At 46.8% G+C, this 14530-nt stretch overlaps 1 protein-coding gene across 1 annotated transcript in view; it reads left to right on the forward strand.

The window, feature by feature from the left end:
* The window catches only part of COL22A1 (collagen, type XXII, alpha 1), a 299536-nt gene that overhangs the window by 30464 nt on the left and 254542 nt on the right, over positions 1-14530 (forward strand). Inside the window, exon 3 of the mRNA XM_011938231.1 lies at positions 9445-9519. Within this exon, the coding sequence (XP_011793621.1) occupies positions 9445-9519 (75 nt within the window). The remainder of the gene's footprint in view (positions 1-9444; positions 9520-14530) is intronic.

Below are 14530 nucleotides of genomic sequence, written 5' to 3' on the forward strand. Positions count from 1 at the left end.
TCTCTTACTCTTGTAAGTGTTCGTCTTCCCCTCTGAGAAAATCAGAAGGGCTGTTGGAGGTCATGGTGTGTGAACGTGCTTGCTGAATCTAGGGATTCGGTAGCTGACACGTCTTTCCTTTTTCTTTTCCTTCTTACACTACCACCACCTTAATCCCAAATGTTTGGAAGTATTTTTCAACACTGTTGAGCTCCTTGGAATAATGAACTTGTTGGTTTCGAGCTAAACCAGGCAACAATCAGTCCACATGTTCTCTCAGGGCACCGCAACTTTGAAGTATACTAATTAGCATCTTGCTAATTTTCTTGGTGAAAATGACTTTTAAATCATTAAACAGGGAGTCTCTTCTAATAAGTTTTTAAAAAGAGAGAGACCTGTTGTGGAAGCATTGGGAGTATGTGTGTTTTCCTGAAACTTCCCAAGACAGCTCCCTCAGGAGTCATTATTAGAGGACAGTGTTAGAGGTTCAGACCATCTCTGAAATGAGGAGTCAGGGGAAGAAGAGTATGGGTTTGACATGGTTGCTGTCCCTACTGTCTCCAGTTGCTGCCCAGCCATTCTCCCTGAACCTGCCCCAATGGTGCCATCATTCAGGGCACCAATGACCTGTAGGATGCTAAACCTCACCATAAATGCTGCCCCTTCTTTTTTGAGACCAGGTCTTGCTCTGTCACCCAGGCTGGAGTGTAGTGGTGCGATCTCTGCTCACAGTAGCCTCTCCCTTCTGGGTTCAAGTGATTCTCTGCCTCAGGCTCCAGAGTAGTTGGGACTACAGGCACGCATCACCACGCCCTGCTAATTTTTGTGTGTGCGTGTGTATATATATATATATTTATATTTTATATTTTTATATTTTATATATATATAAAATATATTTATATTTTATATATATTTTAGTAGAGATTGGGTTTCACCATATTGGCCAGGCTGATCTCAAACTCCTGGCCTCAAGTGATCCACTCGCCTTGGCCTCCCAAAGTGCTGGGATTATAGGCCTGAGCCACTGGGCACAGCCTGTTTCCCTTCTCATTTGACACTTAAGAATTGGTGCCTTGGACCCTGCTGTGTGAAACACTCCCTCCACATACCCTGCAGACCTCACTCTCCCTGGTTCTCCTCCCACCTCACTGGCCACCCCTTCTCAGTCTCCTTTGCCGGCTACTCCTCATCCCCCGCATTTCAATATTGGAGGCTGCGAGGACCTAGTTTGCAGACCTCTCTCCTCTGTCTCATATATCGCTGAATGATCTCACTCACTCCCGAAGTTTTAAACACTATCCTTGCTCCAGCAACTTCCAGATGGAAAGCCCCAACCAAGCCTCACGCCTTGAAATCTGAAAGCCAGGCTTATAGATCCAGATGCTTGCTGAGCACCCATACGACATCTCACATGGCAAATGTCCACCACTGGACTCAGGTTCTGTGGCTCCAGCATTCCAGCTGCACAGGGCAGAGCATTCACTTTCTCAGACACTCCACATCTCATCTACCTTCAGAGCCTGCCCAGTCTTTCAGGATAGATCCAGGGACTGACTACCTCTCCTCTCCTCTACCCCGACCACAAGGAACAAGCCACCATCATCCTTTCCCCCTGACCACTGTGGTGGCCTCCTGGCTGGTCTCTACCTTCACCCCTTCCCTGTCACAGCCAGGCCCTCCTCCTGCTGCAGGGTGACACATCTTACCAGGGTCCATCAGCCCCAACCCTAGCCTCTGGCCCCTTCTACCTCATCTCACCATTGCTCTTCCCTTTGCTGAGCATCCCAGCCGTGTGTCCCCACTCTTCCTCACCTCCAGGTCCTTTCCCAGACCTCCCATGTGTCACTCCCCCAATTCCTGCCTTCTTGTATTTGCCTCTAATCCCTTCTTCTCCGAGTAGAGACATCCAACACTTCCAGCCACCTGCTATGCTGCCCTCTCTTCCATCCCTGCCTTTGCGCTTCCCCACTGCCGCCCCCACCTGCTATCATTACACACATTTTGGAGACCCCGGGGCCTTATTTGATCAATTTCCATCTTTTCCACTGGATCGCTGATCCTTGAGGACTGAGAGCTTGTCACTTTGCCATTATTTTATGCCCAAGATCAGTTCAGTGCCAGGTGCATACTGGGTGTTTGTTAAACACGAAATGAAGGCAGGTTTGGTCTCAGAAGGTCTGCTGGCTCTCACACAAAAAGGCTGCAAAGGCTCTGCTGCCCCTGAGCTCCCCTTGCTCCTCCATCTCCTCCCCATCCTCTCCTAGAGAAAGCTCCACACAGTCTCTGGTGACACCTACTGGTGCTTAGTTCTTGGGGGCCATTCCTGGGAGGGAAAGGAGATCCGAGGAACCCTTGGGCCATTTGAAGTCATGGATGATGGCTGGCACCCAAAGTCCTTGTTGGACAGGTAGCCCTTATACGTAGTAACAACCATGAGCAGCGCCTGCTGCTACCTGGCCTTAATCGCGTCCACCTTGCACTCCTGGGCAGAGTGAGCTCTCCATTTCTCTGAATTCCAAACATGGGCTTGGGCCACGAGGCTCTCCATGGCATGCATGGCATTTTCCCATTCGTCTCCTGTCCCTCTCCTCCTGCCACTGTAGCTGTGGGGCTTGGCCCCTCCTCACCCCCATGATAAGTGAAGCCCCTCCAGGCTCAGGCTTTGCCCTGCTCTTCCCATGACTGGACTGGTCTCCTTCTTAGCTCTCAGCTCAGATGTCACTCACCTTAGAGCTCTTCCCAGACCAGCTTATCCAGCATCTGTCCAGTGTCCCTGCTCCCAAAGCCCCATTATGTCGCAGGCATATTTCCTCCATGGCAAAGGCTGCACGCCATGGCTGGCTTTCCTCTCTGTGGCGGCTTCTGTGCTGTTCTGTGTTGCTCTCTGTTTCCTCCACTAGCGCGGGAGCACCAAGAGGGCAGTAGCCACTCACCTGTGTGTACATGTGTTTGCACTTGTTCCTTGCACTGAGACATATGTGCCAGGCACTTGGAAAATACGTGTTGAGTAAATGAAGGAATAAATGAATGAGCACTTACTAGATGCCAGGTTTCATGCTGAGAACTTCCCATCCACTGTCCATCCTATTTAACCTTTAGGACAACCGTGGATGGAAAGGGGAGGGACTTTCACCCCTGCTTTTGACTTTGGAAACAGACACACAGGGGGCAACTGACATGAAAGAGGTGAGGCCTGTCTGACCCCAGAGCTTTCTCCCATCAACCTTGAGGCTCAAGATTCTTTCACCTGGTCTTGTCCTTTTTTGGCTTCTCCGTACACTGGTGCACAGCTCACCAGTGGCTGGGAAAGGAGAGAGGCCCTGGTAGGCCCTCACCTTGTTACGGTTTCTTGTACCTCACCAGCCTCCAAACAAAGATAAGTGCATCCCCAACTCCCATCAGGTAGTGCCCAGCTGTGCCAGAGCCCCACCCCTCATTCTTCGTGCTGCATCTTCCTGAGATAGAGAAAAGGAAGGGAAGGAGGGAGGTGGCCCTGATCCCCTGAGTCGGTGTTTGCAGCTGTCAGCAGGTCCAGGGGGATTTCCCTTTCTGGTGATATTTTGTCTACCGCATATTTTACAGACTTCCCATGAAACACTTGCATAAACATTTTCACAAAACACGCAGCACCCTGTCCATGCCCTCTCTCCTGCCTAAAGGATCTGGGAGATGTGGATTGACCACCCAGAGGATCTGGGCCTTCTAGGGAGGCAGCTGGTGTGGATACACTCTGGCCTAGAGGAGAAATGCAAGCCGGTAATCTCCAGAAAGTTTCAAAACAGGTGGTGGAGGTGGAACTGAGCATAAGAGCCCAATGTCTGGACCCTGGGTTGTCGTCATCTTCTCACAAACTGCACACCATGGCCCTGAGATGTGGTTAATAACAATTTCCCTCCCCTTTTCAATTACTAGGAAAGTTACTTGCTCACCTATAAAATATGGATAATAGCATCTGCCCTGCAAACCATGAGGAGGATTAAATGAGAGCCTGTGTGTAACCCTGACACAGTATAGCCATTCAGCGGTTAGCTGGTTATCACAACCAATGTGGTTTCCAATGCGGAGATTGCGGATAGTGGTTAAGAGCTCAGATGCTTACATCCGAATCCCTGGGTTCAATTCTGTGCCTCTTGTCAGCTGTGTGATGTTGGGTAAATTACTTAACCTCTCTGAGCCTTGGCTTCTCATTGCATAAGCCAATGAATCCTATAGGTACAGAGTGAGGAAGACTCTTCTACAAGTCAAGACTGTTAAAAGGCAAAATGGGCTGCTGTAGAAAGTAGCAAGCTGGCTACCTGCTGGTGCAGGCTTTGGAGACAGACAGACCTGAATCCCTATTGGCTGGGTGACCTGAGGCAGTTGACCTGGCCCTTGGAGAGGCTGTATCATGCAGTGGCCAAGAACTGAATGCCAGAGCCATCATGCTGACATTGCCACCTGCAAGTTATGTGGGCTTGGGCAGTTGACTAACTTCTTTATGCCTTTCTTTCTACAGAAAGAAGTTAGTCCCCCTTTCTTTCTTTCTGTAAATAATAGCACCTACCTCGTAAAGCCATGGTAAGGATTCAATTAAATGTGTTAATGTATTCAACATGCTTGGAACAGCGTCTGGTGCACAGCAAGCCACCTACATGTGTCTGCTGCTTATAGAGATAACTGCATCCCTCCCGCAGAGCAGTCAAGAGGCTCAGAAACAATCCACATGGCATTCCCAGTGCAGGACCTAGCCACGTGGGCACTCAGTCCCTGGGAGCCATGACAGTGTAATCCTTGTTAACATGATCCCTGAGCCGTTGTGCCTGGCATGTGTCTGTTGCCTATCTGAAATGGAGATGTGTGGAAAATTCCTTGACTGGCCTTGGAGCAGCGGAGGAACTGGACCTTGTGTCTGCTGGGCATCCGCTTCAGCTCTTCCCTCCTCCGCCTCTTCCCCTTCCCACTTGGATGTCATACATCTTGTCTGTGGTTAGCTGCACTCAGCAGCGGCTGCTGCAAGGTGATGGATGAGCCATGATTGCTTCCTGCCTGGTATCCGGCAGGCTGCCCTGGCATCCTTCCCTTGTTTCTACCACTCCTGCTGATCTCCTAACATGGGGCCACCATATCTCTTCCTAGATGCTAGATTCAGGTAGGCATTTATTCAAATACAGAGACATTTCCTCTATCTGATGAGTTTCTCATCTTGGACTCAGTTTTTATATCTGTGTAATGGGAACAAAATCTACCTTCTAGGATGGTTGTTGTGAGTTAAATCCAAAGCCAGATGATTGATACATGCTGGGTACTCAATAATTGTATGTACCCACCTTTCCCAACTGGAAAAACTCTTGGCTGAGAGCCAGGGGATGACAAGGCTGTGTGTTCTGCAGACAGAACCATGGGTGCACCAATATAGGGCACGAGGACGTCAGACACCATGTTGTGCAAGCCCTTTTCCTCCCCTAAGGGACAAACAGATGCCTCCCTTTTGCCATTTGGTAAACTGAGGGCAAAAATGGATGTGGTTTTCCAGAAAGACTACAGTACATTCCTGGTGTTTTCCCTTAGAGCAGCAGCTCTCATCAATCAATAGGCCTCTGGTGAGAAGGAACCCATACTGTGTGAAGAGATACCTTTTTTATCTTCAGAAGTCTAGAATATTCCACTTACCTAGAGAGTGAAGGAAAATGATTGTCAATGGGTAGACAATAAATGGACTTTAAGGAAGCAGTGTCTTTGTCATTAGACTTTTTCGTTTTTGTGTTCTCATGTTTTCAAAAAGGAAAATCAACCAGTGAACCAGCTAAGAACAAATTAAATCCACATTTTTAACTCGTAAGAACTTATCCTTGTCCTTAATTTAGAACTACTTCTTATGCTGCTCCTGAAGGATTACCTGAGAATTTCATATTTATTAGGATAGAGAAGGTCACTCAGTCTGTATTTCCTTTACCAAGGAAATAATGCACCATTTCTCACCACCCTCATTAACTGTCCTTAGACATCCAGAAAGAGAATCTGACCTTCCAGCTGGTTACCCTGGCATATCAGTGAGGGCCACAGGAAGGAAATGCTTGCAAATTTGGAATGCACTCAACTGCAAGTAAAGAAAACCCATGTATGATGGCTTAAGCAAATAGAAGTTTTTTATTTGTTAGTTTTGTTTTGTTTTGTTTTTTAAATCTTATGCTTCCCATCTAGGATTGGAATTGCTGGTTTGATATTTCCTCCATTCTCCTAGACAGTCCCCCAAACATTATGTTTCGCATGCAAAGGGAGAAGAAGGGAAAGTAAACTCACCACCCCATCCGCTTATCTATTCCCTTACATAAAGAAAACCAAAAGCTTTTTCAGCAATCCTTTCCTTCATCCACAGCAAACTTTTGTTATTTGTTTCCTTGGCCAGCCCTGAATCACACATCCCGCCCTAGCTGCAAGTGAGTCTGGAAAGGTGGGGAAAAGAATAATCATAATTGACTTAGACCAAGCAGTTACTGCATTTCTGCTCCATGGGCTGACAACTTTGTCTTTCTGAACTAAGGTGGCATTTATTTAGCAATAAAGAAGTGGGAAATGGATATGGGGCTGATAACAAACGATGCCTGCTATACCTCCAGGGCAGGAGCCCAAGGGCCCATGAAATACTCTCAGTGGCTCATCAAAATCATAACGAACCCCATGCCTGGGAGGCTCCACATTCCACCAGTCAGTGTTTACTTCTCAGCTCAGTTGTCAGAAGTCATTTCTGCTCAATAACTGAAGGCCTGTTATGGTTTTGGAGCTAGAAAAACAGTGGCCATACAGAGGTGAGCTGAGGTCCAACCAGGTCTGAAGACTCCCAGTACCTGGGGAGACAGGCATGCCCATTAGTGACTTCAGTATGGTGCCTTCAGCTCTCAGATACTGGGACCCAAGGAAGGGCTCCCTACCCAGGCTGGGACAAATGGAAACAAGCCCCTGGGGTTGTTGAAGGCTGAGCAGTCTCTAAGATCCAGGAGGAGGAGCCTTGGTAAGCATGGAGACACAATGACTCCCGGTAGCACTGATCCTTTCTTTCACTCACATGTTTGGAGTCTGTTCGTATTAGTCAGCCCTGCAATGCCCTGAAGGCAGGGACTAGGATGTCTCTATCATCCACTTCTGTGACCCTAGAGCTAGCTCAATGCTTGGAACATATCTGGAGCTCAGTAAAGAATTCAGTTTGAATAAATGAGTGAATACAGAAATAAACAGATCATTCTCCAAGATAAGGGGATATCTTGGCCAAAAGGAAATGCAGGATGGCTTCCAATTATAGGCTAAGAGGGGCCTTGGATGCTAACCCTACCTCCTTGCCAAGCAGGTAAACCCCGAGGGCCCCACCATCCCTGGGAAGCCTGGCTGCAGGGCTATTTTGGAAGCCATTTGTTCTGACTTAACCAACTCAACTATAAACTGCCCCTTGAGCCTGGTGAATGTGTGAGGCTTAGTGATGGCCCCAGAGGGAATTTGCAGGTTGTTTTGAGAAAGATTCCTTAAAGCAATTCGAGCAAGTTCTACTATCTTTGAGTAGAATCTCCATCATTTCTGTGTTCGTGGTCCTCCCCTTGGGAAATTTGCAGAGATGTGACTCAATGGAGCAGCCTACTCTGAGTTCCTGCCGCCAGCCTCCAGAGATTTGCTCATCATCAAAGATAGATAGAACCTTCTGAGTCAACCCGTCTTAAATTTTAAACTCATTAAAATGACACGCAATTCCCAGCCTGTCTCTCTGGCAGGCTGCCAAACTTAAAGCAATTGATCGTCACCCCACAGCTGCCGCTGTCCTGGGTAGAGCTGTCTAAATATTGTGCTGTGCCTGCACCCGTTCCTGTATGTAGTGCTAGACAGACAGCTTGGTGCTGTTTCCAAAATAACCCCTTCCATGGTGCTTGTCAGACCTGGTGGTGCCTTTGAGGATAAACATTAAAAATACCTCCTTCCAAATCAGGAAAGATCTCATTTGTTTCCCTGCACTGAGACACTTATACCCTCAAATATGAGAACAGGCCATTGTATATGGAACTAATGGGGTGGTGGAGCTGCCTAATAATGTGTGATTATAATAATAATGTGTGATGACAAAATTGCTTCACGGGCAGGGCTGGGTCTTCAGGGAGGTAAGTGAGGTGCTTTGGGTACTAAATTTATGAGAATACAGAATCTCCTTACAGCCTCTCAGTGCTATTGTGGGCATAATCTTGCCCAATCCTCAAAGCAGCCCTGTGACAAATGTGTGCATTTTAAGGTCTCCCATGCCACAGGTGCCCACGCTAAGACACACAGATTAAGAGACTTCTCTAAGCCACTGTGGTAGGCGGGAGTGCAGTCAGCATGGACTCAGCACATTAAAATTCAAAGTTAATGCTCTTTCCGAAATTGTTAGAGGGACTGAAAGAGTTCATTTTTCTTCCAACTTTTTATTATTTATTTATTGATTGATTTTTGAGGTGGAGTCTCATTCTGTCACCCAGGCTATTGTGCAGTGGCGCGATCTCAGCTCACTGCAACCTCCGCCTCCCAGGTTCAAGCGATTCTCCTGCCTCAGCCTCCTGAGTAGCTGGGGTTACCGGTGTCGCCACCATGCTTGGCTCATTTTTGTATTATTAGTAAAGCCGGGGTTTCACCATGTTGGCCAGGCTGGTCTCGAACTCCTGACCTCAGGTGATCCACCCATCTTGGCCTCCCAAAGTACAGGCATGAGCCACAATGCCCAGCCTTCTTCCAACTTTTTAGAAGTGAGGATTCATGAAGACTTTAAGATGTTTATGTAATATTGTATAATAATTTTTTATTGTATGACTTACTCAATTGCTTTTGTATAACTGAGTTTTACTTATTTGGAATTTGCCTTTTTATGGAACTGTACCTGAAGCTCCATTAGATGACTTGTGGAATATCTGTCTGGTCTGTCCCTGCATACAATTTCCAGTTCATTGACATCCTACTGACTTGGAGGTTTCATGCTCTTCCTAAATGAAGTTCCCTCTGCCTGTATCACGTTTTGGTCTTTTGCCTGTCTGGCTAAACCTTACTGTTCTTTCAAAAGGAATCTTTCCAAGAAAGCTTCTCTGTCCTCCTGCATTAGATTAGGTAGTGTATCTGTGTCCTGAACCCCACAGCAGCAGGCACATGTATCTACAACTTATTCCACTTTGTTGATAATATTGATGTCCGTGTCTGGCTCCCTCGGACAAGGCTGTGAATTCATTGTAGACAGAGACAAAGCCTTGTTCATATTTCACTCCGGTACAGAACACGGTATTTGCAGAGTTGATGCTTAACATATACACGGGAAAATGAAAACATGAGTGAGTGCGGAGATGCCAGCTGCCTCCGCATCTTCTCCAGGCATTGAACACCTCACATGCTGCAAGGCAGGGTGGGGTCTCGTGTGCTGTCATATTTCACAGGGTGATGATGGATCACATTTTCTCATCAGTCTCTATTTCCTCTTGCTTTCCTCAGATGTGCTCTGTCCTAGCGTTCGTGTAGAAGGAGATCGCTTTAAGCACACCAATGGAGGAACCAAGGAAATCACAGGTAAGGGAAAAACAGCAACCACACGTGCTGTCTTTGGTGTATGATTTGCTGAGCCTGAGCATGACCCTAGTCAATTCAGGGCAGCCTCACTGACCCTGTTCTTGTTCCCATATTTCACCAGAGTCCTGATAAAATGGTCTGAATCGTGCAGGTGGCAGCTCTCATCAAAGAACCATCCAACAGGAAAGAACATACATTCACATTTTCCATTTGGCAGGCTGTGGATATTCTATAGGAGTCACTCAGTAATGCATGAGAATGAATGAGTTTGTAAAGAAGCTGGTGAATGAGTAAGCAAATGATTGGCAAAGTGAGCAAACGACTGAATAAATCAATGTGTTTTGGAGTGAAAGCGAGAGTGAATCAGAGTTATAAATATATGAGTGAATCAATGGGTGAGAGAACAAAGAGACACGTGACGACAGACCCAGCAGCAGAAAGAAATACCGCAGAGTCTCACCAAAGGCTGTCAGGCATATGACAGAATAGAAGGCTGCGAGGATGCGGGGGACAGCCGAGGCGGCTCCCCACCATCCCAATAACATGGATCCAGCCCTCCCTGTGGCTGGGCACCCTGCTCAGCACTTCAAATACATATGACAAAGAAATTTTCTTCTCTCCCGACTCCCAACCAGGAAGCCACTGCAGGACAGCAGCCCTGCTCTTCTTGCCAATGACCCTGCATTGGGTGTCCCTCCTCTTCCTCCTGCATCATCTTGGGTCCAATTCTAAGCACTTATGTGTCCCCATCCAAGCAGGGAACCATGTGAGGTCAGGATGAGGTGTTCGGCAGGCCTTGGCATCCCTGCTTGTGTCCCAGGGACCTTGCCATGTCACCTGTGCTCTGCTGTCTTAAAGATGCCGGCATCTACGTCTTGTGCCTGGGGGATTTTTCTGGAATGGTGGAAGGCTGCTCTGCCTATGTGCACAGTGGGGAAAAGCTGCCAGGGAGTGAACAAACCCCAGGAGCAGCTCTCAACCAGCGACCCTTGGTATAGAAGCACCCCGGCTCTACTGTTCCTTGGGTGGGATTGACCCCATGGTCAAACATTGACCACGTTTGACCCCATGTCCCAGAGTTTCCTAGGGACAGTCGTCCATCAGGGTAACTGGCTCATGCCATACTGTATCAGCCGCTTTCTTTCCCTGAATCCTGCCTCTACTCCCTGCTCAAGCACCTCCCCAATAAACTAGCACCTTCAGAGGAAACCAGAGACAGTGATATTCTTCAGATGGGGCACCTGGTGTGAAGCTGGTGCCCAGTGGGGTGCTATCACTGTCAGGGTTTATTTGTCTAATACATGAGATAAAGGTGACTTTCATCTTCACGTTGTTAACTTAATTTCCTTGAAATAAGTATATTTATAACTGAGCTATTAGGCTGGTGCAAAAAAAATTGTGCAAAACGTTAATGGCAGAACCACAATTACTTTTGCACCAACCCAATACTTTGCCCAAGGTGTAACACCTCTGGGTATTTTCACTTCAAGACTCCTGCTTTTTGCCTTGGAAATCCCCAGCGAGGCTCTGGCTCTCGGATAATCTATTTTCTGTCCACTGGAGTGTGATTGTGTCTGCCCAGCTTTTCCCTGAGACCCCTCCCATGGATGTCCATCTTCAAAGCAAATTCTTACCTTATTGCATTATCTACCTGTGACTTTGGGAGCTATGAGTCCTTCATAGAAGTATCCCTCAAGTAATTCATTATCTAACACACATATCCATAGAAGGGAATCCTTATGACAGTAATGTGATTAATAAAAGCAATAGTAATAATGAATGCCTCCTGAGCGCTTACTGTGTGCCAGAGGGTTTACATGCATTTCCTCATTTACCTTCACAGCATATGAGATGCATTCCTCTATATTTTATATAAGATGCACTGTTGCACATTTTACAGTTGGGAAAACTGAGACACAGAGAGACTGAGCCACTTGCCTGAATGTGTGGCGGAATCAGGATTTGCATTCAGACCACCACTCAGCAAAGCCCACATTTGTCATTGTTTTGCCACATGGAGTGGCCAGTCTTGGAGCTTGGACTGTACAATATGTATTTCTAGGTAACTGATTCAACAGAGTGAAGAAATGAAGTCATATTTGTCTTAAAAATCAGGCAAACTTACTCAGACCCTCAAAAGTTAGTCTCTTTTTCTGTGATAAGAAGAGAAAAATAGGCTGTGTTGCAACGTAGATTCTGAACTCTTCCCCTTGGACTGGCCACCCCCAGACAGGCAGCCCAAGAGAGGGGACATAGCACTTTTGCTGTCATTGCAACTACTTGGTGGCTGGAAGAGTTAAAAGAAAATTGCACTTCCCTTGCTGCCACTAGGCCCATCCAGATCACTACTGTCTTTTCTCTGGAGTGTTATAGCATCTCTATAACCAGCACGTCAACCTCCAGCACTGCCCTCTTCCCTTCCCTTCATCAAGTGCTGTCTTTCTAAAACCCGGATTCCTTGGCTCCTATAATCTAGTCCTTGCTTCCTACTCTGCAGGAGAGGTTCTGACTCTTCTGTCCTAGCTTACTCATAAGTCTATTGGAATGCTTACTAGCCCCCTAAGCTATAGTGCTCCCCTTAGCTGATGCTATTACCTCTGTGTGGTGTGCCCATTCTCACCTTATTCTGGCAGTGAACTCCTATTCATTCCCCAAAGCCCAACTCAACAGTCACCTCCAGGAAACTGCTTGAAGCTCCACAGGGTGATTAGTTGCTCTTTTTGCATTTTGTTCTATTCTGATAACTCCAATCTGAAGGCATTATAATTATTTGCTTCCCTGTCTGCCTCCCCAGCAAGCATATGAGCTGTGTGAAAGCAGGATTTGTTTATACTTGGGGTTTATTTTATGTGTCTTAAGAGTAGAGGACAGTACCTGGCACTTAGAAGGAATGTGACAAATGTTTGTTGAATGAATGGGTGGATATATGAATGAATTAGTGAAAATAAGAAGCATTAATCAAAGGATGAAAACATGAATAGTTGGATGGGAGGCTGGATGGAGGGATGTACAAAAAGATGGATGGGAGAAGGAAGAAAGGAAAGGAGGGAGAAAGCAAGGGTGGAAGGCAAGCAGGCAGACAGACAAATTAGCAAACAAATCTGTCTGCATCATCAGTAACTCAGAATGAATTTAAAGCTTTTTCGTCATTCTATAGACTGAAGAATAGCAATTATTTTCTACTTAAGAATAATTCTGGCTGGGCACAGTGGCTCATGCCTGTAATCCTAGAGCTTTGGGAAGCCAAGGCAGGTGAATTGCTTAAGCCCAGGAGTTCAAGACCAGCCTGGGCAACATAGTGAAACCCGGTCTCTACAAAAAATACACATGAAAAAATTAGCCAACTATGGTGGTGCGTGCCCTATCTCTACAAAAAATACGCATGAAAAGATTAGACAAAGCTGAGGTAGGCAGATCACTTAAACCCAGGAGGAAGAGGTTGCAGTGAGCTGAGATCACTCTATTGCACTCTAGCCTGGGTGACAGAGCAAGACCCTTTCTTAATAATAATATTGATAATAATAACAATAATAATAACTGATTCTTGCTGGGAAGATTCAAGTGTGTGTGTGTGTGTGTGTGTGTGTACTCACACTTGAAAATGCAGGACTTTGAACAGATTTCTTAGTCTATAGCATATGTGGAATATCCTTCCAAAGTGTCTGTTTGGTGACTGGGACCTCGATTATGGGCCCTCCTGTGTCAGTCCACAGCCAGAAGAATCTTGAAGCCTCCCCTCCCTCTTCGGAGTCTTCCTGGAAAAGAAATCACAGTGCCACCTGGGCATCCTTCAGTCTGCAGAGCAAATACAGTTTTTGCAGTTCTGAATGCACAGAGAACCTGCTTTATCTACCATCTCCTCTAATTATAACCAGCCCCGAAAAACTGCTCCAGCCATGTTCAGGCTGAAGAGTGAGTTATGAAGAGTTGGAGCCTCAGATTTGCCAATTTAAATGCAGTCGGGTAATAGGGACAGCTTTTGTATTCTGGAAAAAATGCAGTCCCCAAAAGCCTCACTTCCAGGCTTTCCCATAAATGACTCTGGCTATTTTTAGGGCATATCTGGGCTGGGTCTGTGAGCACAAGGATGGGAATCCACGTAGGAGATTGGAGGCATAGGTCTTAGATGGCCCTGCTGCTCACTAGCCAGACAGCCTTGGGTCAATCTTTTGACATCTCTGAGCCTTAGTTTCCTCACCTATGTAGCAGTGGATCCTACAGAATGTCTTCAAGAGTCCCTCTCAGCTCTAATAACCAAATGTTCTACAAATTCTAGCCAATAAAAGTGTTAGGCAACTTTTCTAGAAGTTTAGCTACTTAATGCTTAAAGCATATGTTAGGCATGTGCAGGTCTCAAATTTGGCCACAGACATCCTGGATTTCTCTCTCTTCCCACTTGGGTCCCCCATCCAGATAGTCACCAAGTCCTGCCCATGGCAGCTTCTAAACAGCCCTCTAATTCAGCTGCTTCTTCCATCCCTGCCTCCTCACTTGCCCTCATCTCACCAGGCCTACTCCTGGTTGGTCTTCTTACCTGTCCATCCCCTGCTGCCAGAATGACCTTGGAAAATAGAAACCAGATGGTATTTCTCCCTCATGTTAAAGCCCTCTGTGGCTCCTCTTTGCCTGAAGGAAGAAACCCAATCTCCCCGATGGGGCCGACAGAGCCCAGCCTGACCTGCCCCCGTCCACCCCATTCCCAGCCAGTGTACCCTCGCCGTGGGTCCCGATGTCCCACAGTAGCCCAGATACCTGTTCACGATTGCAACCTGAGCAGCCCACGCATCATCTAACACATAGGAGGCCCGTTACAGTGGGTCGTGAATTCCTTAATTCTCTTCTCTCCTTCCACAAACGACCCTCAAATTCTCAAACAGGAACAGCAAAAGCAGCAGGCATTTTAAGGATGGAGAAACAGATCAAATTGTCCCTTTCCTCAAAGAGCTCTCCATCTACTGGAGGAGGCAGCCCCATAAACATAAGCTCTCTGCATCTTGCCCAGACCCATGGA

The sequence above is a fragment of the Colobus angolensis genome, unplaced genomic scaffold (assembly GCF_000951035.1).
Source record: "Colobus angolensis palliatus isolate OR3802 unplaced genomic scaffold, Cang.pa_1.0 Scaffold17, whole genome shotgun sequence".
In the NCBI taxonomy this organism is placed as follows: Eukaryota; Metazoa; Chordata; class Mammalia; order Primates; family Cercopithecidae; genus Colobus; species Colobus angolensis.